General features: G+C 41.7%; 1 protein-coding gene across 1 annotated transcript; it reads left to right on the top strand.

The window, feature by feature from the left end:
- Positions 1–11889: 11889 nt before the first annotated feature.
- Positions 11890–27414, top strand: NIPA1 (NIPA magnesium transporter 1). The gene is made up of 5 exons (XM_069006324.1): positions 11890–12226; positions 15435–15482; positions 19357–19447; positions 20693–20853; positions 22124–27414. The coding sequence occupies exons 1-5, from the start codon at positions 11890–11892 to the stop codon at positions 22633–22635; spliced, it is 1149 nt and encodes a 382-aa protein (XP_068862425.1). The 3' UTR covers positions 22636–27414.
- The last annotated feature ends 158 nt before the right edge of the window (positions 27415–27572 follow it).

Raw genomic sequence — 27572 nt, forward strand, 5'->3', positions numbered from 1 at the left:
TAGAGTTTCTACCAACACAGTGGCCTTTCTCACCCCTTCTTTCTATCTGCATCCTGCCTCTGGGATGAAGAGTGAAGTTGGGTGACACCTGCCTTTGTGCGCTCCTCCTTTTGGGCATTAGTAACAGGGCAGAGATCCTCCAGGGGTCCAGGCATGTTCCTTTCTGATGCAGCAATCACCACTGCCGAGCAACTGGTATCTGTTGGATGGGACCCTGGGCAGGCAGTAAAGAGTAGCTGCATCTGACTAGTAAATTCCTGTATCCTGAGGTTTTGCACCAGGAGATGCCAGTCCATGATGATGCCAGTAAGAAAGCCACTCAGACTCTGCAAAGTGTCATATAAAATCTAACAGTGTAATAAAGAGAGATTAGTATAGATAATTTTATGTCCCTTTAGATGCTGAAAATCCTGTCATACAGCACCAAGCAGGCCTCTGACCCACACACAGCTCACTGTGCAGCCCCTGTGCAGGAAGAAGGTTACATCATTTTGATCATTCAAACTATTATGGGATTTCCTTATAAGAAAATAACTATATTCATCATTTCTGCTGTCAGACAGAAAGGATGCTCACAGGAGAACTTCTTGCTGCACTGCTAGACAAGAGCAAGGACAAACAGGTGGTGTAATCACCACCACTGAGTGGGAGTTGTTTCAGGGAGCTGGCCAAGGTTGTCCAGCAGCCAGGGGGTATGTACCACACAGCACAAGCCTGAATGCCAGCTTGTACATGCAGCAAAGCACAGACCTGGTCCCATTCAGGTTCACTCTTACATGGATCACTAACTCCTCACTGTACAGTGGCCTGCTGGTTAGTACCACTACACCTGGGCCAACTCCAGCTGAAGGGTTCAAGGAGCTGGGGGACAAAAATGTCTTTGGGTGCAGGGAATGTAAAGGATAGCTGTCAGGCTGCATTGTCTGCCTCTGCACACTGACCACAGCTTCCTGCAGGCTTTGGAGGTCAGCCAGGAGCAGCAGGGGGAAACATGGGGTCAAGCCTCTACACAGAGCCTGGGAGCCAGGGGATAAGCTGTTGAGGACAGCCAGCCTGGGGAGCAGTCTCCATGGCACTCCACTCCAGGCTCTGGAAGACCGGCAGTAACTGCCAGGGAGCAGCAGCAGCAGAGCTGCTCTGTAAGGGGAGGCAAGCCAGGAGCTGAGGGTGACCACAGTGCAGGCAGTGCCTTCTCCAACAGGGCACAGTCCCTGAGCTGGGCAAGCAGGGCACAGTGGTGACTGGCAAAAGCAAAGTGGCAAATCAGGTCTCAGTCTTGGAGATACAAACAGTTCAGGCATGTCAGGAAGCACACACTGCTATGACATAGCTCATCCACGGGCCCAAGACACAGGGGAGCTCCTGCATCAAAGGGCAGAGAGTGTGGGTGAGGGTCCCTGTCAGGGCTGGTCAGGGCAAGCTGTACCTGCAGGGCCCTGACAGCAGTACAGTACAGTCCTGCCGTCCCACACAGCTGGTGAAGAAAATAACAGCCTTGTCCATCTGGACCCCTAAGTCATCTGACATCTTTCAACTTCTCCAAGAAAGGGAAGATCTCTGCCTCATAGTAGTCTCCTTCCTGCCTCCTACCCTTCTTGTACAGGTTCAGTGATTCATAGGTTTATGATGCAATATTGCTGTATCAGCATATACTTTCACTAGGGGGCCAAATTAAAATTGCATGGGAAGGTTAAATTTGGGCATTTCTTGTCTGAAACACCATTGTAAACATAATTTATGTTTAACCCACATGGGCCATCTGAACTGTCCAGACTTTCAAACTAACTGATTGTGAAAATACACACACTACTCTTAAGTTGCTGATTCACCTTGTAAGTATTTCTTATACTGAATAAAAATAGTTTCAGAGCAAGGACTTTGTTCATTTAACTCTAGCATGTAGGTATTGGGGTCAAAGATAATGATTACTGTTACATAAAAGTTCAATAATCTATCTTGATCTCCCATTTCTTCTACATTTCACTGTAGGAAACCTATTGCAGTAAATATTTAAGTGTCTGACTAGAAAGAAGATAGAAAGCATAAAGTTTCACCCTTTCCAAAACATTAATCATTGGAACACAGGTAAGCAACAAAAAATGCGTAGAGGAGTAGAATAGGAGTTTGAAGTTTGAAAAATAATCCTAGAACAAAATTCCACTTAAAAAAAAAGCAGAGAGGGAGCTCTGAAAGCTCAGACAAGGAGAGGGACTCTGGCAAAATTTGAATAACAAGCTAAGACCAGCAGCCGAAATTACAGTTTTCCCAGCTGTTAGGTTTTGTACGAACGATGCAGATTGTAGTTCTTGTCATGTGATGACAGGAGATAGGCCTAAGGCTCCCTCTGTTGGAAGAAGCACCGCCGAGCACCACCCCAAGGGACAGTGGGAACTTAACAATAGCAGGGCACTGCAGTATTTACACCCAAGTCACTGCTAGGAAAGTCTGACAGACTGGACAACTGGCAGGAGGGGACAGAGAAAGTGGGGGAATGATACCTGTAATTTCCTCAGAGTGAACATCTGTTCTCCCAGGTCCCCTAGCCTTTTCCTTGGGACCCAGACAGGCCCCTATAAGACGTCTCCTGTGACAAAGGAGAACCCCTGTCACATATGCACACAGTGGCATTTGGGAATTCAAATGTTGTCATGCTATTTTGGAATGCAGAAAAGTGCCACTTCCTCCTCTGCAGTGTGGGAGAAGACACTCCAAGCCAGCAGTCCTCAGATTGCTTTTCTTCATCCCCCTCACCATAAGTGTGTTCTGGATTTTGGATGCTCTTCCCACAAAAGAGATGCTTTTGGTTTGGATGGATGCAGGGTGAGTGCTGGCTGGAGTGTAGCAGGGAAGATGGCAAGCAGAGGGCAGAGGGAGCAGGGAACAAAGTAGCTCCTGACAGCCAGGCTGAGAAAGGACTCAGGAGAAGGCTGTAACTGCTGCAAGCCACAGAACCAAACCAGTACCCCTGAGCAGGACAAGGAGACAATAGAAGAAGAAGGCTTTTCCCTGCAGCTCTCAAAATCTACAGATTACCTCAGTCACACTTTTTGGTGCAGTCTGTCTCTCATCTAGAAAGAACCTTTTAAGCATTCTGCTCCCAGGCCATTTTCTTGTTTTCCTCCCTCCCCTGCTCATCTTTCAGCAGCTCCCCAAGGACAGGCCATCTTCTCTCCCTAGGAGATGTATTCCCCAGATCCCTAATGGAGCATCCATTATCAGTTTGAGAATAGCTGTGCTGAAATGCCATGTCCTCTCAAAGATCATAAACAGTAGCCCACAGCCCAGCATCCAATTAATTAATTAAGATGAGCAGCTTTACTGAAAAAAATTGTTGTCAGGCAGTGAGAAAACCAGGCAGGATAAGAAAAGCACACATAAAACAAAACAAAACACACACACACACAAAAAAAAAGTGAAAGTGTTGACTCATATTTGTTATTAACTCAAGGCCTCACAGTGCTGATGTGAAAGTTAGAAAACTGAGGAAAAAAACTCAGAAGGCAGGTAGAAGACAACAGCTCGTCAAGACAGACGATTATCCTGCTCCGAGGATCAACAAAGACTAACATTTTCCCACGTGACTGACAATGGTGTGGCCAAGAAGAACATGTTGCCCTGGGGTGCTGAGGCTTGCATGCCAGACATGTTAGGCTTAGGTTAGGTTAGACCTAGCTCCCTTCTGTGTGCATTCACCAAGGAACAATTTCTGGGTACTCAAAAACCTGTATACTCCTGCTTGCAATCCTCTGCGCATGGAAGAAGATGCCCAAACATTGGTGAACCAGTGGAAAAGAAGGCTCACAATCCAGATGCTCAGGTGGCACTTAAGTGTGCAACTTTCTTCTCACCACACTGCTGTTAGTAGGTCCACTTGCCCAGACTTAAATATGAGAAGAGCTCAGTTCTGAATCTCAGAGCCTGACTGTAATGCATTCATTTCACAGTTCAGATCAGCAAGTGTTCACATGCATTTGCTTTAAGCACTACTGCAAATAGCAGGCTGTTTTCTTACTTGCTAGAAAAAATAATTTCCATCCATTTTATCTCAGCACTTCAGGATGGGGGTCATTTCCTCAAGCCACTGTGTAGTGGTAGTCCACTTTCCAGCAGCAAGGCAAGCTATGGCTTTGATTCTGCTACTACTGTTTTTCTCATTTAGATCAGTTGATGGCTTTTTGCTTTTTGAGGAAATTCTAACAGCCATGGCCAAAAGCCTTCCCTGCTCTAACCTGGCAGATGTTTCTGCACCTGTCATCATCCCTGAGTTTAACAGATGTTAAAAGGGGGGGAGGGGAAGAACAAAACAAACAGACAAAAGCATTATTTATTTAAGGTCCCAAAGAGGGAAGTCTCCCAAATATTTATTTTGGGGGTTAGCAAAACTGAAGTCAGCCAAACAGAGTCCAAAAGAAACATTAAGGTAGAGAATTATTCTGTTTCAGCTACTGTCTAAATCACAGACAGGAAGGAGCTTCAGGCGCTCCTGTTCTTCTGTTGCTGAAGTAGCAATTATCTCCCTTTAACAGTGCTATTATGCAGGCAGTCTCATTTGAAGGAAAGATGTCTTGAAATAAAAGATTTAAAAATACGCTTTTGTTCACAAGTTCCTTTCAAAAAGTGGGTTTTTTTCTGTTTCCTTTGTTAAGTGACATTTATTTGACAAAGGAATCTCATCATTTCATTGAATTCAAGATTAGATCATTAAACCTGAGACACTATTATTTGTTACAGTAGTCCATGACTCTCTACCACAAGATCTCATTTCAGCAGTTCTTATCATTAACATCATAACTAAAATATTCTTTATCAGTGAAACTAGAGACAGTATGATGTACATCAAAGACCACTTTATCTCTCTGCAGTCTATACATAGGAAGACTTGCCCTGAAGGTTGATGCTGCCTGCAATATTTGCTGGACATCTCACATAGCCAGTAAACATTTCTAGGCACTTCAAAGTTAGTGACAGCTAAGCACAGGGATTCCTGTTCTCCAAGCTCATTCTGACAGTTTAGCACCTAATACCTTTTGTGCAAAAGTCAGTTGCTGTCAGGGTGCCAATAACCACAATCTCCATATATCCTCGATAAATGTAACACTGTGACAACCATCAGTAGAACTGTGAGAGGGACCCAACCTTTTGGAGCAAGCATTTGAGGAAAAAACATTATCAAATGAACCCTTAAGACAGATATATGTCAAAGAGACCCTCAAATACATAAGTAGAATAGCTGAAATAAGAAGAAACTCAGTAATTCAGCTGTTCCACATCCACTGTACCTCATCTGCTAAGGACAAGAAACATAACTTCCAATTTCACCTAGGTAGTCAGCATTCCTGTCAGCTGCTTTGCATGAAGTCAACCCAAACATTTTAGTGATCACTAAAACCCCAGTTCTGTTAGGATCCATGATGTACAACAAGGCATTAACATTGACCTATCCCATAACAGGTCCTTTAACTACTGTGCAAAATGATTTTTCCATGTGGACCTTGACAGGATTTAGAGAAGATAGATACATTTCCCTAGAAGGTGACAATACCATTCTGACATTGCCTAATGTCACATTTAATAAACAAATATAGCCTTGTCTTATTAAAAGGTGCAGATCAGCATGTGCAATGATTGTGGCACAACACTGAACATCTGCTGAGCACAGTGAGATTAACCTCATGCCAAATGTTTTCCTTCCAGCACAGGTCAATAACTACAACAGCTGCCTTTCATTACAACTCTTAAACCAGATGTTTTAAATATTAAACTCTGTTTTAAATATTAAATACTGTCCTGGTTTCTGCTGAGATAGAATTAATTGTCTTTCAAGTAGCTTGTATAGTGTTGTATTTTGAATTTATTATGAGCATAATGTTGGTAACACACAGGTTTTTTAGTCCTTGCTAAGTAATGTTGATACTAAGTCAAGGAATTTTCAGCATATCATGCACTGATAGTAAGAAGGCTGGAGTAGCACAGTAAGTTGTGTGGGGATACAGCTGGACTGGGACAGCTGCCTGAACTGGCAAGAGGGATATCCTATACCATAGGGCAACATGCTCAGCATATAAACTGCTAGGGAGAGTTGGCCCAGGGTCACTGCTCGGGAAGTGACTGGACATCAGTCAGTGAGGGGTGAGCAATTGCATTGTGCAACACCTCTTCTACATATTATCATCATCATCATCATCATCATCATATCATCATCATCATCATCATCATCATCATCATCATCATCATCATCATCATCATCATTTTCTTCCTTTTCTGTCCCATTAAACTGTTTTTGTCTCAACCTGTGAGTTTTCTCACTTTTACTCTTCTGATTCTCTTTCCCACCCCAGCTATGTGGTTCTTCATTGCTGGATGGGGTTAAACCACAACAAATACTAAATACTGAAGTAGCTGTGTCTGCAGCTGCCCTGATCTGTAGCTAATCATAGAAAGACTCCTTCCATCATGCACTGACTGGGAGACTCTCCCTAGAAGCACTTTGCATCCGCCTATCATCATTTCTTCAGCTAGAACTCTGTTTAAGGCCATTAGCTGGGAATCCCAGCGTTGTTCTCCCAGAGCAGACTGCTTCTTTGTGCTCTCAGATGCAATGGTGAGTGATGTTGCAGATGTAGCTTGCTGCTGGGAAGGTACATATTTAGTAAATAAAACATATTACTATGGTGGCATACTGTAAACATTCGGCCCTGAATAACTGGGTCCCAGGAGCACAATGGCTTTACAGTTTGTAAATGCATGGTCAGTTGAAAGTGAAGCTTCAAGAGGAAAGCAATTAAATAGGGGCCATTTTCATGGTATCGTATTGTTTGGTTGGAAGAAAAAAAATTCCAGTTCAGATACATTGCAATGCATTTTCAGTTTTCCAACAATATTGAACATTGAAATCCCATTCAAAAGCACCCACACAAAAATAAAATTTATCATGACATTCCAGCTTTGGAATACAGGATGCACTCAAGGGTACAAAGATTGAACAGGCAGCTGACTGCAATATTCCCTGAGGTGTTTGCTACAAGAGATGTTTTGCTGAAGAACAATGTAGTAGAAAATCCATACATACATTGTTGGAACTACCCAGCAAGTCTGACGAGTGAGTTTACTTGATTAATAGGAGTGCCTCCAATGTTCCTCACTTGAGAGAATTTTAATTCTTCAAGACTTCAAGGTATACCCTAAAATGTAGTCTTCACTCATGGTATTCAGCAGCTAGCCATCTTAACAGGAAGAGACTTCCACCACAGGTGATTCAATGATTACTACACATTATTTAGGTATGCAGCTTATGAAGCAATGAAGATCACCATGTCAAAGCTTATAATAACATACAGACAACATCTGTAAGCCTGAAACGCAGGCCAGAACTCCCTTTAGCTCTAACAGAAGATTAATATCTGTTTACCTATTTAACAGACAAGGTATGGGAAAGATAGGCAAATTGTTAACATGAAAGATTGTGATAAAGCCAGGGGGACTTTAGGAGGATTGTGATGACCATGCCTTGGAAGACCAGTTCTAAAGGTTCACGCTAAAATACTGTGCTGGACTTTTACCACACTCCTAATATAGGAGGAAATGGAGCTGGATATACATACACTATACTCATCACATTAAGATTGTGTATTCGGCTTTTGGAAATCAGCACAGAAAAGAATGTCCTGGTCAGAGCTTGCAGTTCATGTAGGTGAACTATAGCATCTGCTACAAGATTAACCGGGAAATCTTTGCTTTTCTTCTGTGTTCCCTAGTCATAGAGGATTCTAGAAGTTTCTGCAGAGCAAATATGAGTAGACATGATGTTAATTAATGTGGATTCTCTGCAGCATGATCATGCACACACATCAGAACTAGCTGTCTAGCTTCTGCCTGCTGCACAAAGGACAAGTTCTCTCTGAAGAGATCTGTTTTCCTTGCAGAAAAACTGAAAGGGTATGGTCTGTTTGCAGTCATCTTAGCATACTTCCTGTGTCAATAACCTCAAGTCAGTTTGCACCACCTTTTCAGGATGCTGAAGTTCTCCAAACCCCCAGAATTATGGGTGGCCACTGTCATTTAGCAGAGAAGTTGTTTTCCATGGGCAAAAGTGGCAGCAAGCCTCCATTACTCATTCAGACCAGACTTCTGGATTTGCACATCACTAACAAGCTTCCTTGCATCAGCCTTGGACCCTTTGAAAAATGAAACCACCCCTCACTTTTCTGCTTAAGACTGCACTGAGTTGTGTTGATTTGCAGCCTGTTGGCCTGTCCTCGAAGAGAGCTGGTATATGCCAAGGGCTACCTTTCTTCTTGTAACCCCCAGGACAGAGATGCCACAGAAGCTTGTGTGACCTCAATATTGCAGATAGGATATAAGGCAGCATTTCATTGCAGTCCTGGATGATCAGATGTCAAGGCTGAGCTTAATTTTTAGTTCCAGCTCCAGAGGAGCCAGTCTTGTGGCCACTGTCAACAGTGCAGTAGAACTCAGCAGTACAATTTCATTTTACAAAGATGACTCTGTACTTTAAAAGCCCAGATCTGGGCCCAAAGACTCAATGAAGTCCTTGTTAATAGAACAGAGAGCCAAAAAGCTGACAGGACCCATCTTTGCAGAGCAGTACCTTTCCGCTGGCTTCCATTCATTCTCCCATCCATAGATATGGATGCCCATAGCAAATCAAGGGCTGGACTACAACAAAGGTTCAAGTCCCTTCCTTTCCAAAGCAGGACCAGTGATGTCCCACTTATACCAAAGCCATATTTTATACTCCAAGCAACTGATCAAGACTCCCTATAGAGGATTTATAGGTCTTTTTCAGGCCTAGATTCAGTGGACCATTACACAAGTCTTCATATAACTGCTCTTACTTTGGTCTTTGGTTCCCAAGAGCTGGAAAAGTAGGTTTGCCACTGTCTTCTTGCTGTTAGTTTGCAGTCTCAGTTCCTACTGCTTCATCTGCTGGCACAGTGGATCTTTATAGTGCTTCTGACAAGGAGATTTACTGCTGTTGCTTCAGGGTCTGATAGAGCTGTTGGTAAACTTCCACCCTGCTCTCCCAGCTATTTTATAAGGAGTTTCAGATTATCTTCTGGGTTCAGTTACTGTATTTCCATTCTATGCCAGATACAGAATTATCTGATTTTCCTCCAGCCTTGATAAAACAGCCCAACAACTGCTTTAATTACCAAAAAAAAAAAAAAATTTTTTTTGTACATAAACCAAACATAACAGAAGAATCCAAGACATTACAAAGGAAGCAATACATTCCTTTAGATTAGGCACAAGCATTTTTCTTCTGCCTAAAATCAGGGAAAAAAACATCCTAATCAGAAAACATCCATTTCCCCTGCAAAATAAATGGTGTGACCTCTACCAACTTTGCTCACTCACTTCTAACTCCAACCTACCTCAATCACTCATCCCTTCCTTTCAACAGGAGACCAACAAAAGTCTAATAAGTATTCCTCCTACCTCTTGGCTGACCCTAAACACCCATGCTAATGGAGGGGAGCAGAGTTTTTCGGAGGAAATGCCACATAAATCTGAGGTTCCTCCTATTCATTTTGTGTGTTCATGAGACATCAGGCTGATACGACATCAGTGATACTGAGCATTGCAAAGTCAAACTAACCCAAAGCCTGTTATTTTGCAATACATGATGGCACAGCTTGGGCAGGAGGAATGATGCTATCACAATGAAACTCAGTCCCAGAAGACTAGATGGACCTAAGGAGTTTATATGTGGTATATATGTAATAGTGTAAAAAAGGTCATCTGATTTCCATTCAACTAATGATAACAGCTGTTTTCATTGAGGTACTTTTATGTCTTGGTTGAAATTGTTTGTAAACTTAATAATGCAGCTATCAGGTAAATTCAGGCTCTGTTTTTCAAGATACTTGCAAATTTAATATTTATCAGCTCTTGCTTATTATTTTAGACTATGACTAATCCTTAGGAACACAACACCTATTATATGGCAAGTGCAAGAGTAACTAACTGAATAAGGCAGATTAAGTATATTTAGAATTACCTATCCAAATACATATTTTGGAAAGGCATATATGAGATTTATAAGAAGGATATTAAAATGACATGGCTGGAATGAAATAAACTGTCTTCTTGAATCTCTGATACCTGTTTTTGTCTTGGTTCAACCACACCAGAGAGAGATTTTGAGTATAAAAATTGGCCAGGTTTGAGCTGTGTTTAGAAACTTGCCTGATAATTAGATGCAAAGGCTGTTAAATATATATAATATTTCTCTGTGCAAGCATAAATTATTTCCTGTAATAAATTTTTCTGTACATGTTACTAGGCTGTATATAGATCAGAAATGGATATTTATAATTAGCCTGTATTTGTCTTCACCTCTATCTTTGTTTCCAAGGGTTGCTATGGATAACTATTCTTCCACCTCCTGTGTACTCATTTTGCAGGTCTTGTGAGTCTCACAAGGATAAATCCTCTCTTCCATCACATTCGGTATTGATACAATGACCTGATGAACCAACCTAGGCGAAAAAATGGGCACTACTGCAGTAAGTAATACATATCTTGCCATTAAACCTTAGAAAATCATATCACAGAGTTCCTGTGCTTTCCTAGGACAGCTGCCTCAAGCAGTGTAGGCAAACGAAGAAATATGCAGACAAGTGAAATATTTCCCAGAGTTTGCCTCTTCTGTATTTCCTCTATTCTCTTCTCTTCTCATATTTCCTGGGAATGATAAAATATATGCTAAGAACCATACCCAATTGTTAAAAATTACAAAAATGTCCACTTTCATTTATATTAAGCCAAGATAGCATAACTCATTTCCTTAGACGGATGTTGCCACAGGAATCCATTATGGATTGATTTATTTCAACATATATCTGGAAATGGTAAGAACTGCAGTGAGATACCTGCTACAAAATATTCCTGCTGAGCAAGGAAGATTGCTTTCAGCTCAGCACTTCATCTTTGACAGACTGAGTTCTCTCAAAGAAGAGATCTGTGGCCCTGTGATGGCCCAGCTATATTGCTACCAGAGGAATCTCCAGCTCTTCTCTGCAATGGCAGGATGGCTTATGTTCTGTTCTCCCAGAACCTGGAAGATCCTGAATGATAGCTGAGAGAGGAGGTTCATAAATTTGAGCATCTGACCTTGCCCTGCGCCATTAGAAGAGAGTGAACTTTTTCCTGGACATAAATGTAGATTCTGGGATTTACTGCGGGAGTGATTATGTATCCCACAGTTTTCAGGCAATGTGCATGACTCCTGGCAGAGGCCAAGCTTTCCCAGTGTAGCCACACAGTGCCTTGCTGAGTGTCCAGCTCTGCCCCTCACATTGACCTGGCCGGTGGCAGGGTGGATGGAGCCGCAGTTCCAGGTCACGGTGGGGGCTGTAATGGCAGCCTTGCCCCCCGCCTGGCTCTGCCGTCGCAACACCCCACGCTTTCGGGCGGACTGGGGAGCCGACATGAATTTTAGAAACCCCACGGGAAAGCGAGAGCGCTGCAAAGCAGCGCTGCTCCCACACCAGAAACACTGGCCCGGTGGGACTCGTCTGTCCTGCAGACCATATCCCTCTGCACTTATTCTCGCATCCATCCCTCTGTCTTTCCGCATCCTTTTGCCCTGCTGTCATCCCCCTCTCCTTCCACATCCCTGCGCACGTTTCTCCCCTCGGTCTCCACATCTCCCTGCACGTCGTCCCGCATCCCCTGCCCGTGGACGCTCGCAGCTCCGAGCTTCTGCTCGGTATCTCGGCACGCCGGGGACCCCCGACAGCAGCGGCAGCGGGGCCGCCTCGCCCGCCGCGGTGCCGGCGGGGAGAAGGGCGGCACGGAGCCGGGATGCCAGGGCGGCACGGAGCCGGGATGCCTGGGCGGCCGTCGGGCGGAGATGCCGCTGCTATGACGTCACCGTGCTGCCGTCCCCGCGCGGGACGGGCGCCAGGAGCCGCGGCTGCCGCCGGTCCCCGCCCGGAGCCGCCCCCGGCGCAGCGCAGCGCAGGGCGGGTCCCGGCGCAGAGCCGCTGCCGGGAGCGCTGGGCCCGGGCAGCCGCCGCGCCTGCAGCTCTCGGCGGGGCCATGCGGATGGCGGTCGGTGCGGCAGCGGGCGAGGGGGCAGCGCAGAGCCCCGGCCCCGCCGCCGTGTCGCTGGGCTTGAGCGTGGCCGTGGTCTCCAGCCTGGTGAACGGCTCCACCTTCGTCCTGCAGAAGAAGGGGATCGTGCGGGCCCGCGGGAGAGGTAGGGGCCCCGGCGCTGCGGTGGTGGCGGGTGGGAGAGCCCCTCCCGGGGCTTCCCGGCCTCCCTCCGCACCCCGCGACCCCCCGGTAACCTGCCAGGTGTGCGCGGCCTCGGCCCCGGCACCGTGCGGGACGGCTCTCCCCGCCCCGGGGCAGCCCGGCCGCCCGCGGGGCCGCTTCCTTCCCTCGCCCCGCAGCCCTTCCCCGCGCTGCGGCGGCGGCCGGCCCGGAGCGAAGGACGGGAAGTGGGGGGGCTGCCGAGGCACCCGGCCCGCCCCGCGGGGCAAGGAGGACGGGCACCCCCGGCTCCTGTCAGAGCCTGTGTTAGGGGGGTGGCCGTGTCGCCTGCAGCGGGGGACGCCTTCCCGGTGTCTGGACTGGGGGAGCCGGCTTCAGTTTGTCACCTTAAGCGTGGTTGACATCAGAGGTCCATGACTGGGTCGAGGCGCAAGGGAGGTGATAAATGAGCGGAGAGGCGGCAGTCAGGATGTACTAGCGGCGGAGAGCAGCGAGGGGTTGTTAACATGCGCATCAGCAACAGCTTCCCGATGTATGGACAGCGCGCTGGTCTGTCACGCTGTAATACAGCACTGGGGACTTGTGTGCTGTATGCACTCCTGTCCATGCACAGGTTCCTCTTTTTCGTGTACTTGTGGGACTTTACTACCAGTTTCTGTGGCTTAGCTAGTTTCTTGCCATGAACAGCACCAGCATACCTTGTCGCTTGTTTATTCCAGCTCTTCCACAGACACACACAAGTTGTATCAGTCACATAGTGGTTTCCACTTTTTGAGAAGTGACAGATCAGTAACATGAAATAATTTATTTCTTATATTTTTCATACTGAAATCCCATGCCTCATTATTATTTCCTGAGGTGAACATATTCAGGAACTGTCTGTGCTGTCTAGACAGTTTAGCCAAAACAAAGCTGTAAATTCACAAGTGTGAGGATCTTCTGTATTTTATTTTGAAATTGGAACTCCCCAAAGCATGCAGCTGAACAGCATTTGCTAGTTGCATCTTCATGCTTTGAATATAGGAAAATGCTATTTTAAAAAATTTATTTGTTTGTTTTTAGTGTCATGCTTTTATGTAATGGGAAGACTGTAAACACAGGTTGCATGAGGCCTTTGAATTGAATTGCTGTGGGTAATAGCCATTTGTTTCTGTAGGTGATGGTGTCTGTGTATGAGCATGTGTCCATAGGTTCTAGGAACTCTTTTTTATGAAAAATTGTTTTTAGCGACCAGGACAAGGTATTTTCTCTGCATACATTTGATGTATGTAAACATGTACATATATGTACACATACAAATAATATACAATTAAATATTTTACATATGTATGTATATATATTTGTACTTGCATTTCCAATGCCTGCTGCATCTAGCATGTTCATGGTGAATGCAGTGGAGCAAAGCAAGCTTGGAACTATGTTGCTACAACCTGGCAGCCTGATCTGAAAAGTTCATTTTGCTTTTTCTGCAGCGACCTTACAGTTAAGGGCATCAGACAAACATTTGTTTTGCAAGCATAGTCTCCCTTTCCCTCCTAGATGACTGTAACCCATTTTGATTGTCCACAGAGAGATCACATTTGCATCATTAATAGAAATCTTTTTTTTGTAAGGGAAACAATGAGAAAACACAAGAGAAAGAAATAATTTTGCATCCCAAGGCAGCTGGAGGAAGTTTCCATTTTAAGTCTACTTATTCCTAAAAAGCTTTCAGTGGAGCACTGGGTTAAGTGAGTGGTGGGTGTGTGCCTGCTTTCTCAGTGCTAGCAGCTGTAAAACTTCCTGTTTTGAAGATATTACTGGTGCTTGTGCACCTTGCTGAGAATTTCATAGTACTTTCTATTGGCATGCTCATTGAGGAGGTGTCCAGGAAAATACCCCAGGTCCTCTATTTTGTGTTATGAAGTAGTGGGGTTCAATCTAGCAGTTGGAGCTGCGAGTCCGAGATGGCCAGTGTCAGATGATGTCTTTTTTCCATTGTCTTCAGCAGGTGGTGTATAATTAACAAGGAGGCACTCATGTCTCTTCTGTCTTCTCTCTTGAATCAATAATATAGTATTGATGTAATTAGCAATCCTTGTCTAGTTAGAAACAGCAGTGGGTGACAAATATTTTGCAAACTTACCTTACTTGAGTCAATATTTTCTATAATTTCTGCCCCCAACAGTGTTTTTATTTTATATGCAATAACAAAAGTCTAAAAAATTACTCCACCCACTCTAAAGCTGGCCATTTTCATTAGTCATTTTTCATCTCTTTTCAATTGTATAGTGTGATTTCCAAACACTTAATACTTTATATGTCTCCAGAGTTAGTGATGACTGTGTTTTTCTTCCATTTGGGATTTCAGAGTAGCTACAATATTGCCTACTGCTCCAGCAGCTTTTGAGAGGGCATCTTCCCAAAGAATGCAGAGATGTATTGCTAGAAAGAGGAGCAAAACATAGGAGCATAACTTGATGCCAAGGTTGTGCTCAGAGAATGCCATTCTTTAGTTTAGGAAGTGGTCATGAGCCTTGATGTTCTACAGAAGCAGAACTTACGTGGTGCACAGGCTCCACCTATGCACATCCCAAGGCAAGAGCCTTCTGGCAGTGAAAACAATCATCCTCCAGCTTGGGAGGCACTAAGGACAATACAGAGGTTTTACTCCTCTCTGAAACGGGGGACTGTGTCAGGAATTCAGAGGCTTCAGCTGTAGCACTTTCCAATGCTTAAATGCAGGAGGATCAGGCAACACTATGGTTGTGCCAAACCTGTGTGCCAAAACAATTTCTCGGCTACAATTTTTCCAATACAATTTCACTGAGGTTGTATTAGCAGACCTACTGAACCAAATCATGTTCTGTTTCCATAGTTTTCCAGTTCTCCTAGAAGTGGTTCTAGCTTGTATGTTTAAATGTCACCCTCAGAAGCATTTGGTGACATTTTAGATGCTTTTCTACACAATACTGTATTAGTGTCACATAGGTACTTCAAACTGCAAACCAGAACTTCTGACTAACACATCATCTTAAGAAGGTCTTACTTGTAAACATAAGCCAAACCCAAAATTGTTCTCTCTCTTTTTTTTCTTTTTTTTTACCTCACATTCAGTTGTCTTGAAGAATAGGGTTAAGATGAAGGTCCTTAATAACTGAGACTGTTGGTTCATAGTTCCAATATTCTAATACCTTTTCCTATACTTCCAGGTACTTCATACTTAACTGATATAGTATGGTGGTCGGGCACTATTGCAAGTAAGTATCTTAAAAGGTTGGAATTTTTTTTTTTTTTTTAAGAGAACTTTGCTTAGATGGTGATCTGAGACATCAGGAAATCTGTGTTTTCATCTTGAATCTCATATTCACTTGTCATGAAGTTCCCATCCCTAGAAATACTGCACTTTTAGTAAACTTCTACCATGGCTACCATGCCTGGTGGTGTTTGCAAAGGCGAAGAGCTGGTACAAACATGAGTCAGACATCTTTCCACATTTCCAAACCATTTGGTACTTGCAGCCCTTGGCAGCCACACACTGCTCTGACTGGATTCCTGCATGGTTTGTGTCTCTGCATTGCACTGGCCTGCTCAGTTTTTAATAAAAGTCAAAGCTGAATTAAAAATTGTCTCTCTGCACACAAAAGGGCTCAATGAGCACATTATGTTTTACATCAGAAAGCATTTAACCAGCCTCAGTTAAAAAAAAAAACAACAAAACCTCTTTTGGTTTCTAGCTCAACAGATACAGTTTCAGTTTTGCTTTTAATCTACAAGATTAATGCAAAGCCTTCTGTGGTGCTGATATGAGATCAGTGTAATTTTACCCTTAATATCTTTGTAAATTCTGCTAACACCAAGTTCATTCTCTGATGTGAATCTGGAGCATGAGGAGCAACTAGCTTTCTCCTCTTACACATCAGCCCTAGTTCTACCCACAAGCTTAGAATCATACCACACTTTTAGACTCTAATCCAGCCTTTTGTAAATTATTTGGAAAGTTCTGATGCTGTTTCTGAGTAGTATATGAGTCCAGTTGTGCCCCTGGTTTTGTAGCAAGGTAAGTCTCTGATTCTTGGTTTTGTTGTCTTAAAGCTATGCAAAAGGAATGAAAACTGATAGATCCCATTGAAGGACAAAGTTCATAGGAAGTGTAGAAGCTGACAGGGCTTCAGAAGAAAGTTCTCAGCTAATTTAACCTGAGTTTAAGTAGTTCTTTGTCAGCTTCCTCTCCTGACAGGATCACTACTGCCTAAGTAGAAGTAAATCTATGCATCAGCCACTGTTGTTTATCATTCCTGAGGCTCCTATTTGTAATCTCTGAGCAGGAGGAGTTAAAATAAGGGAGGTTTTATTACAGGGCTTATCTTGGTGAATCAGAGAAAACAATTTCATGCTTAAAAGAGCTGACTGAATTGAATGAAGGCAAAACAGCTGAAGGGAATGGTATCAGTTGGCTTTTTTCCAGTAGCTAGATGCAGGTATTTAAAAGCAAAACCTCAGTAGCTTTACTGAGGAACCAAGCAAGAAGAATTTTTTGTGGATATTATAGAGTCAGAATGGCAGCACAGTCACAAACAGCAATAGCAAGGGCCAGGTAGGCACCTATGGGATGCAGAGAAAAGTGCTACTTGGGGAAAGGTGTTACTTGTGGAATTAGCAATATCCCCGCTTATCTGGGTGAAATGATAACAGCGACAAAATTTTCTCAAGCAGAGAATTTGGAGTTTGGACGACTAACAAAATCCACATAAACTCTTATCAACTTGTTCTCATGGTATTTGTTCAAATGGTGAATAAGTGTTTCTTGTGTTGGCATGCTGACTCAGCATATGCTGCCCAACTGTTTGGGGGCCCTGGGATCCACTGGATTACTGAAGACTTCAGAGGAAGGGCTGTAGATTCTGCTAAGGGACTTTACCTTACTCTGTAGTCAGAAGAATGATTGCAGCATGTGTACAGGTATTTCAATGAGCATTAAACTAATTAATTGGCTAATTAATTATTTTCAGTGCAGGTTTTGATAGCAGCATAGATGGTTCTTATTGTGAAAACATCTGCATTGGTGTTTTATTGCAGATGGGGAACACATGTGAAGCTAGTCTCCTGTTTGTCACCACAGATTGGGCTATATTTCACATTTCATAGCAGAGCTGGAGCTCCTGACCCGGTCTTTAAAATGAAACTAGGTTGGAAAATGAATTCTAGGAACATACTTAATGTATGTGAGCTGCAAATAGACATTAAGTTAGCGGGAGTAGGCTGAAGTTAGTCTGAAATAAACCCCCTGACATGCCTAGAATAGATACCTTTTGCTGTACAGGTCTACTCCTGGTCTCCTTACTAATGGAGACATGCCAGTGCGCATCAGGTTTTGTGTTGCAGTAATTCCGAGGGTGCTGGTACTTGGTTATCAAATATAAAGCTTGGTGTGCCTGCAAGAATGGAACTCAGGTCTTGACTAACAGCACTGATGTATCTGATGAGGAATTTCTGTTCAGAGGGGACTGGATAGGTTGGCAGCAAAGATCCTTATCATCAGGTAGATGGTAACAATTACTGAGATCCTTTTTTTAATTGATGTTAACTAGTCCTGGTCTGTCATTTGTGGTGGTAAGGGACTGTTACTATTACTCCACGGTGGTATGGAAAACCTCCAGTAAGTTTAGTTGCCTTACAATATGTTCTGTTTGACTGAAGCTTCAGAGACCTACTTTGTGGATTGATGTTGGTGCCATCTGTTAAGAGTTCTTCCAACAGAAAGTTAAGACACCTGGCCTCCAAAAAAAGCAACCTTTTGTCAGAGTCATTTGGAAATGTATGTAATCTGCAGAAATGCAGAGTGCCAGCTGTGCACCATTCTCCATCCAAGATCTGCCCCAATGCCTTTAGATGCCTTGAAGGTAATGCCAGAGTTGCCACATATATCTCAAAACAGCCTGAGGCTGATAACCAAGTTACTCTTTTCCCAGGGACAGGGCGACCACCACTGTCTCTTGGAAATACTGCTCCAGCTTCTCCAGCTCACTCCTGCACATAGGGAAAGCCTCAGTGAATTTAATTAGTATAATTTTGCCACACTCTGCAGTTTTGCAGGTTTGTTTGTCTCCTTCATATTTCCTGTAGGTTACACGGGTCTTCAGCTCTACTAATAATGTGAGCTAAATTGGTAAATTAATTAATGTTTGCACAGTGCTTTGCAGATGTAAAAAATTGGATGATACTAACGATATTTGATAGTTGAGGGCAGTGCCAGCCTGAGCATAAAGAAATCTTGGATTCTTGAAATGTTTTTAAATGCTTATAATGGCTTTTAACAGCAACTGGAAATTTGAGCTGTATGTAATTTGTTCTCAATCTCAAGCCCCAGTAACTATGAAAGTATGTTGACCTATTATAAACTTGCCAGCACTTGCAAAACCGTCCAGCTTTTCTTTTTTAGCCAAAAACTTGAACACATGAACTGTTATCACAGCTGTGATGTGCAATACTGTGGTATAACTTGGAATTTGCTTTTACTGGAGGAAAGAAAAATAAGGTTGAGGCTGGTACTGTGGCTGTGGCTTCTTTTTACAGTGGTCGGATGTTACATAGCGTTGTGAAAATTTGATGTAGTGTGTTGAAGAACCCTTATGCATGTGCTTAGTATTTCATTAGAAGATTCCTCACCACTGTCTTTATTTCCCCCCCCAAAAAGTAATACTGCTGTTGGGAACTACAATCAAGGACATTTGTTTTACATGAATGCACATTCTAAAGCTGAAACCATGGATTACATATACTTTTACCCCTCCTCATACAAATATTTGAGTGTAATACTGAGATATTTGAGTATAATCCACAAGTGTTTCTAATTCATATTCGTATTTATATTTAACTAAGAGAAGTTGCAAATGAGATTATTTACTGTGCCCACTTGGATAGTCTTGTGTGGCAAATATAAATCCTGTATTAAGAAACAAAAAACTATAGAAAAATACCAGTCATTTTGTTTAAATGCAAAATTAACAGAACTAAGCGAATTGTAACATCTGTTTTGCAGTTAGGTCAGTCTTTCCTGGACAGTATTGGGCAAGTTTTGATTACTTATTTTTACAAAGGGGTTTAAAGGCTTATTTCTGGTTCTCTTGACAGTGGCACTGGGTCAAATAGGGAATTTCTTGGCCTACACTGCAGTCCCAACCGTGCTAGTGACGCCCTTGGGAGCTCTTGGCGTTCCATTTGGGTAAGAGTGTGCTTTTCTTGTTCTTATCTGGATGTCATTACTAAATAAAACATCAGATGGACTCAGTGCTCACTGGAGGCCCACTGAGAAATGTCAGGCTTCTGGCTGTTCATGATGTGTTAAAATGTCACCTATTCCTGTTTTCCCCAGGAAAGCTGGGCTGGGAGGAGGCAGTGGTGAAGAAGGGTTTTCCTGAGTATCTTCTGCTTTAGCTATCACTATGATTTGGAACAGATAAACTTTTTTTTTTCTCCCTTCTCTGTGTTTGCTCTGGATTCTTCTGCCTATTCTCTTATTCACAGTTCCCTTACTATGTAGATCTTTCCTTTTGTCTCACAGTCTTTACCCTGCTATCCACAGCCCACATGTGTTTATTGATGCTGATTTTCATTTCATTGGATTCAGCCCCTTTCCAAAGCAAGGGAGTTCTGTGCATATGCATGCCCCCAGCTTCTTAGAAGTTATGTTTGTGGGAAGCACAGACAAGGCAGTGAGTTTAGGGAGTTTAATATGCAACTAATGTTTTGTAAATAGATGAACTACAGTTGTGGAACTACTGCAGTGAAAAAGCACAACTCTTTAAAAACAAAGCTGTGCATTGCCTCGAGATGTTTCTGTTGCCTGCTGAATTGTGACTGCACTGGTCATCTGCTTCAGAGTGTAGATGGCATTGTTTCATGTCTGTCTTTAGTTCTATCACTATGAAACACACTGATGATGCTCTAAGTGCCACCTGTTATTTTATCCTAGGCCACATATTTTTGCTTATTTTGGTCAGCTACATGTCTGAGCCAAGTCCTGGGATCTTTGTAACCAAAGGTCACTTTTATCTCATGGCTGCTAGGCACCTATAAAATGGGCTTTGTGACAGCTCACCAATTTGGTAATGGGTAGATATCTGCCTTGGGGTCAGATGTCTGGATTGGAGGGTTTCAGTTGTTTTGGGGGCAGTTTTGAGGGGGTGATGTGGTTTTGGTTTTTGGGGTGTTACAGCTAGGAGTTTTGTTGGGGTTTGTGTCTTGTTTTGTTGTATTGTTTTGGGTTTTTTTCCTGAGGTGAGATGTCAAGGATTGAGAAAAACTGCAAATGGATGAATCTTTGCTCAGATAAGTCAGAAATACATTTTGAGAATTCATCAACATTTGATAGTATTCCTTTAAAAGGGAAATTCATATGGCACAGCACTGTTAGAACATTATTAACAGAATGTAGTCAAACTTCTATTTTTCCTCCTTTTTGTCAAAGGTCCATCTTAGCTTCTTACTTACTGAAAGAGAAACTGAACATTCTTGGCAAGCTGGGGTGTTTGCTGAGCTGCGCTGGGTCTGTTGTTCTCATTATCCATTCCCCGAAGTCTGAGAGTGTAACGACTCAGGCTGAGCTTGAAGAGAAGCTTACTAATCCAGGTAGTTTGTTTTTTCATTCATTCGTAATGATTTTCTGAGTTGAGCAAGAGCATGCTTGAGGAAGAGGCTTGCCACTTCTAACAGGTAGGCAAAGTGACTTTTAAAGAAATCATGACATGCCAGAGGCAAACCAGTACAGGTTTTGTGTAAGAAAACTATGCCCTGCTCTACTTAGAACTTGTCATATTTATTGGGACATGTGTGCAGAAAGGAAAACATGGATACTTTTGAAAACATTATCCTGCACAGCAAGCTCAGAACAATGGCCAGTTGAACTTGTAGTTCTATAACATTATGAAAAAGTGTATCTTGCTATTTAGAGAAGAAAAGTATAAATCTAGGATCTCAATTTGTTTTTATACAAAACAAAAAAATACTGACTTTCTTCTGTCCTTTTTTTCTCCATGGTTTTTTAATTAAAAGTTTATACTAAGTACCAGTTATGTTTCTTTGCACAATAAAGGTATGTAGAAATAGGCTGTTGAGACATACGCTGAAATGCCTGTTCTGTCTCACCAGCTGCTGGAGGACACATACTGGTGCTAATATGTTCCAGGCCCATTTTTATTTTTCTTGCTTAAGAGCTAAACTGCTACCTGTTGTTTTTCTTGTATTTGCTTTAAGCGAGAGAAACTCAAACCTAGTAACATCAGCTATTCAAAAAATCTGCACACTAAGAAAACAAATACCTTGGTCTAAATTTACCATTTAAATCTGAACAAAGGGAATTGGCTATATATTTCTTTAAAACTCTAAAGCATGAAATGTTTTTCACTGCTCTTACCTGTGTACGGATTGTGTAATGTAAATGCTATGGCCTCATGTTTGTTCTGTCCTTACTCATCTTACTCACCTTAGTGGGACCTAACTTTATGTTTAAGCTCTTTGCTGGATCCACACACTGCGCCTTAATGAACCGTTTATGAATGAGGTGTTATGCCTCTGTCTGTCATAGTAGACTTAAAGGAGTATAGTCCTGGTGGAAAAGAGAATAAGATTAAAAAAAACCATCTGAAATCCATTTCAAATGTGCAACAGTTTGTGTAATTTTCTACATGACTATTTGTTTTTCCCAAAGAACGGGACAACATCTTCAGTCGTGGATGCCAATATTTTTGGAAGCTCAGTGATTTGGATCTATATTCAATAGCAAATCTTAATTGTGATGTATACCTGAAGTTCACTGCTAGGACATGATTTGCTTGATAAAATCTTTAGAAGACCAGGAGTTCTCACACTGATATTTTCTTGTTTTCTTTTTGTTTTCCAGTTTTCGTGGGTTATCTCTGCATAGTGCTGCTAATGCTCCTCCTGCTTATCTTCTGGATAGCTCCAGCTCATGGACCTACTAATATTATGGTTTACATCAGTATTTGCTCTCTGTTGGGCAGTTTCACTGTTCCCAGCACAAAAGGCATTGGGCTGGCTGCTCAAGATATCTTTCACAATAACCCATCAAGTCAGAGGGCTCTGTACCTCTGTCTGGTACTTCTGGCAGTATTAGGATGTAGCATTATCATTCAGTTCAGATACATCAATAAGGCACTGGAGTGTTTTGACTCCTCTGTGTTTGGTGCCATCTACTATGTTGTATTTACCACCCTAGTCCTGCTGGCTTCAGCCATCCTTTTCAGAGAATGGAGTAATGTAGGAGTTGTAGATTTTTTGGGAATGGCTTGTGGATTCACCACAGTATCTATTGGAATTGTTCTTATACAAGTCTTCAAGGAATTCAACTTCAATATTGGAGATTTAAACAAACCTAACATGAAGACAGATTAAAATATTTTTGAGGGGAAACTGGATGGCTCAGGGAAGGATGCAGAGCTGTTCATTTCTAGGGTACTGTTTCAAATAGGGTTCAGGTTGGTAACTACCTTTTGACAATTTGGTGGCCTATGTGAAATAAATTGGGGGCCTCCATCCAGTTTCAAAGGAACAGCTGTCCATGTAACCCAGTCAACACAATAAATGACTTTAATTGGAACTACTGATTGAGTCAGCATAGAGACCGATGTATTTCCTCACTGTAAAAGGTAGTCCATCAGAAAAGCTCTGAGAATATTCTGACAGACCTGTGTGAAAGCTTGTATTGTGTCTTCTGAGGTACCATTTCTGTGGGCAGAGGACATCAGTTTCTAATGCACTCAATCTGATACCTTTCATCATAAGTGATGTACACCTTAAAATAAGGGGGGGAAAGTAAGTGGAACAATTTGTGAATCTCAGTATAGCAACGTCTTCACCGTCAAGGTTGTGAATTCTCAGACAAATGTTGGTTGGATCATGGACTGCAGATTTGTTCTTTTTGGTGACTGTCTTGGCAACTTCGTTTGCCGTGCGGTGAAGACGCAGGGGAGTTTTAAATTGAATTCTTTATACAGAGCAGGGGACCCTTACATATCTTTCACTAATTACTTATCAGCTCATGGTAGTGTCCAGGTATGCGTTTTTCTTTGTAACTTACACACGTTAAGACTTACTGCATTCATCTGAGAGTTTTTAATTGGGAGCAGGTAGAAAGACTGCAAAGGATGTGGAAATGTTGACCAGACTCATTGCCTATATGGTGGCTTGTTTGTAAGCAGCTCAGAAGTGTTTCAGTGCCTTTGCAATCAAAAAATACTGCATAATTGTGAATGTATTTGATTCAGATGGCCTGTATCAGTTTAATAATTCAATTTCACTGTCTACAGTATTGGATTATATTCAAATTCTAAACAGATAAATCATCTAGAAGGACCGTATGTTTTTGGAAGAATTTACAAACCTGAACTGAAACCCCTGGATGGCTTGACAGCTTCCGAAAAATTCATAGTCCTTCTGGGAAGAGGAGGAGTGCTGAAATCAGTCCAGCATACCTTTATTTTAGTTTAGTGACTAAATGCAGGAGACCATTTTGTGAAACAGCTAATAAGTAGGGACCACAAAAAAAAAAATTTAAGAGAGAGAAGAGCATGAGATTTCTCATAGCTCAAAAAAGATGGTCTAATGCTCTTGTAACATGGAAAAAGGAGGTTAAAGACTGAAAAAACTAAAGCATTCAGAGAGCTGAGTTTTAGGTAACTGACAGGGACATACATTCAGATCAGTAATTCATAGACCTGTGTGAATGGTTCAGTTGTAATATTTTGACAAGTAGTACAGACAGCTTAAGCTATGATGGGGATGGCTCTGAACAGGTCAGTTTAAACCATTTAGACAATATTGATATGTTAGAGAATGAAATAGTTAATTTCATGTTCTACTTATATTTGGTAGCTAAAGTATCATGAATCAAAAAGTTGAAAGCTTGAAAAGCAATGAATGTTTGTTTCCATTAAGTACAAAAATGGAAGAGTACAGTGGAACTCAACATCTCTAGATCAGAACGTCTCCTGAGAAAAACAGAAAATCCCAGTGTGATTACAAGACAGTATTTGAGAGAATTCACAACACTTTATCAAGAAATCATAAATGTAGCTTTGTAGCTGCCTGACAGGAACATGGACACTGATTAGTGGGGAGTGATACTGTCTGTTCTCGTGATATTTTTTGTTGACCTGAATTGATGTTTCCTTAAAACTCAGCCTCCATTCTCATTTAAAATGAATGCCATAAACCGTACTAATGGCAGCAGTCATCACAAAAGTGAATCTAAGAGATTTAGTATTCTGAAGGGACTGTTCTGAGGGAGTAAGAGCCCTACTATGTTATTTGCAGAACTCTGTATTGCAGGGGAATGGCTCTGAGTTGGCAGAAATGTGCATTGTTATAGGCCAGCACACAGTAACTGGGTATCTTAGTGGAATAGAATAGCACTAGGAGAGAAAAGACCATGGATTTTCAAATATTGTGCAAGGTTTTTAGAAAGTTTGAGAATTGTAGATGAGGGTAATTGGTCTATGAAATGTGTTTAAACTAGCCTCTGTCCATTACTGATTGGAAGATGGTGTCTTGGTTCTCAGCAAACAGTTATATTTTGTCATATTAATTTCCTTTTCTTTGATTGAACCTGGAATTGCACATAGGGGTACTGCACTGTACTAACCTACATTTTAAAACAATATTATCTGTTTTCTGAAGCAGTCAAGTTGTCTTTTCAAAATTCAGCTTCAGAGTTCATGAGTTGTATGTTCATTCTGTATTAGCCTTTAATCTCTGAAGACTTCTGGGAATATCTTTAGGTCAGAATGGAAATGATTGTGGTCTCATCTTATTCCTCCTTTGGCCATATTTGTTTGTCTTGGTTGGTTTTAAAATTCTTAATTATTTATAAAGTGCCTGTCTAGTATGTTAGATGCATATGCAAATTATTAGTGAATGCTAGAATTCAAAATAACTTGATTGCCCTGTCTAAACCTTGACATTTTCTGCACCACACAAAGTTTACTTGGTAAGTGGTCACTATGCAGAGGAAGAATGAAGTAGCAACAGTGTTCTGCGGTCCTCTGACCATCGTTACCACTGACAAATGTCAGCATAGTTTTCTTCTCTTCTCCCCAGCTGCTCCTCATCTGTGATGAGCTTTCCAGAAATGTCTAGTTAACCTTGATGTTTTAAACGGAGATGTCAAAAGCCAGCACATAAGGTGAAAGAAATTCTCGTGGCCTTGCACATCATTTGTATCTGCAGCCTTTTACTTCTTGAATGCTAAGTAACTGACAGCTTTATTTTTGCTACTTTGTTCAGTGTGTAGCAGTGTTCCTTCAAGTTCTGCTGTACCTGGATCTGGTTCAGTTCTAACTTTAGAAATGTATTAGCATTTTCTGTTGTCACTGTTGATATGATTCTTTCCCCCTCCATCCCACGCCCTCCTCTTTCTAGGTGTCCTACCTTTTTTAGTCCCATTGCTTTTCTGATTTAAAAGGAGGCACTGTTGAAGTTGAATTTTAGCTGTTCCCCCTTTTTTCCCCACCCCTTTGACAAGTAAGCACTTTGAATAACAGATATCTGAGTTCCATCATCTCAGGGAGCAAATGTGCATAGTTGTCTCCTGAGCTCTGGCATCCTTCATGGATCTGCCCTTTTCACGTTCTCCTTGTGTTATGTCCATTGATAGCTGCGAGCCAGATGACTTCAGTTCTGATTCCAAAGTGGGAGAGGCTACACATACCAAAAGTGGACTCATTACAGTGGTGGAATGCATTTGAATTACGTTCAAATCCATATGAAAGGCGCTTCACTCCATATGTCTGACTTCTGTTATACTTGTCAAACGTATTTACTAGGTACTCACTTGAGGATAGCTCTTTGATCATTATCCCTTCAGTGTATGGAGGATTTGCATTTGTCAGTCACAATCTCTATTAGGTGTCAAACACAGAAGTCCCTCAAATATTCAGTAGAAGAATAGAAACCTTTTTGATACAACCAAAAACCCACATTTGTTACACCTTAAATACTTCTGTAAAAAAGAAAAATATCTAAACAAGTTATCTGCTGTATTGACTTTCCAGGACTCTGTATGTGTAAATAGAGCCTATTTATTAGTGAGCTGCAACTAACATTAATAAGAACCTGTCATATCACAGTTTGACAAGTGAGGCTTCCTATTAATAATATTGATTTATATTGGAACATATGTATTTTTCTGAAGTAACTAGCACTGAAAAATGGAAACACTGGATTAAGTTGTTGAAACATTAGAAAGTGAGGTTTAGCTTTCATTTTATTTTTAAAAAATGCAGGGTTTGTATTTGAAGAAATTTAGGGTTAATAAGTAGGGGGTGCTTTAAATGGGAAGTTGTTTGCACATTGTACCCCCCTCTCATTGTTGTTTCATAAATAGACATCAAGGATTCTACAGATATTCCTTGGTTGTCTTGAGATGGTGTAACTGCTGAAGTTTTACTGTTAAATCAAGCATTATCAAATGTGTATCTATTACCTGTTTTATTTGTAATAATTCTTTGGTGCTATCTGTGGGCTTACAGAATGCAGAATTTTAGTGTGTATTGTGTTAGGCACCAATGTTGTCAACAGCTGTCATTACGAGTGCCCAAGTGTATCAGACAGCAGTGTTGAAATGTTACAGATTAAGAAATCTTATTTTTAAAGCTGCAAAGAAGTTTGGAGTTTCTTTATTGTTTGTGGTTGTGCTGGGTCCTCCCATGTCCACACCTCTCCCCAGACAGTTGCTCTATAGAGCGGAAAATGTTACACAAAAGGGGTACTTTTAAGTCAATTTTTTTTTCAACTGTGGAACTTTCTCTTCTTTTTATTTTATTTTATTTTTTTTCCCAATTTTTTTCCTGGTATGTAAAAAGTAGTTCTAATGGGATATGGGGAAAAGGTAGTTGGCAACAAAAATACAATGTCAGGTTTGGTTGCTTCAATGCTCTTGCAACATAGTTACTAGAGATTACATAAAAATGGTTTATTTTATTAGCTTCCAAATAATGTATATATAGATTTGTTAATGGCTTACAAGTCAAGCTTAATCTCTTTGCTTTTTAAAAAATAGTTATAGGCATGTTGTATTTGCCTTGTGTAAATTATAAAAGGCTATTAAGTTTTCTGATAACTAATATATTTATTAACCTGTATTGTTTTAAAATAAATGATTTATTTCTAGCTCAATCTTGGTTTGTGACTCATCTTTATCAAATGGGGTGGGGAAGAAATCAAGTTTCCCACACACTTAGCTGCTTCACAGGCTAATTCCAATTCATAAGCCTAAACTATTTCCATTACCCTTTCATAAAATAGCAGCTTTGCTTTTTATCAGAAAAAGCATG

Source organism: Aphelocoma coerulescens, chromosome 1, assembly GCF_041296385.1.
Source record: "Aphelocoma coerulescens isolate FSJ_1873_10779 chromosome 1, UR_Acoe_1.0, whole genome shotgun sequence".
NCBI lineage: Eukaryota > Metazoa > Chordata > Aves > Passeriformes > Corvidae > Aphelocoma > Aphelocoma coerulescens.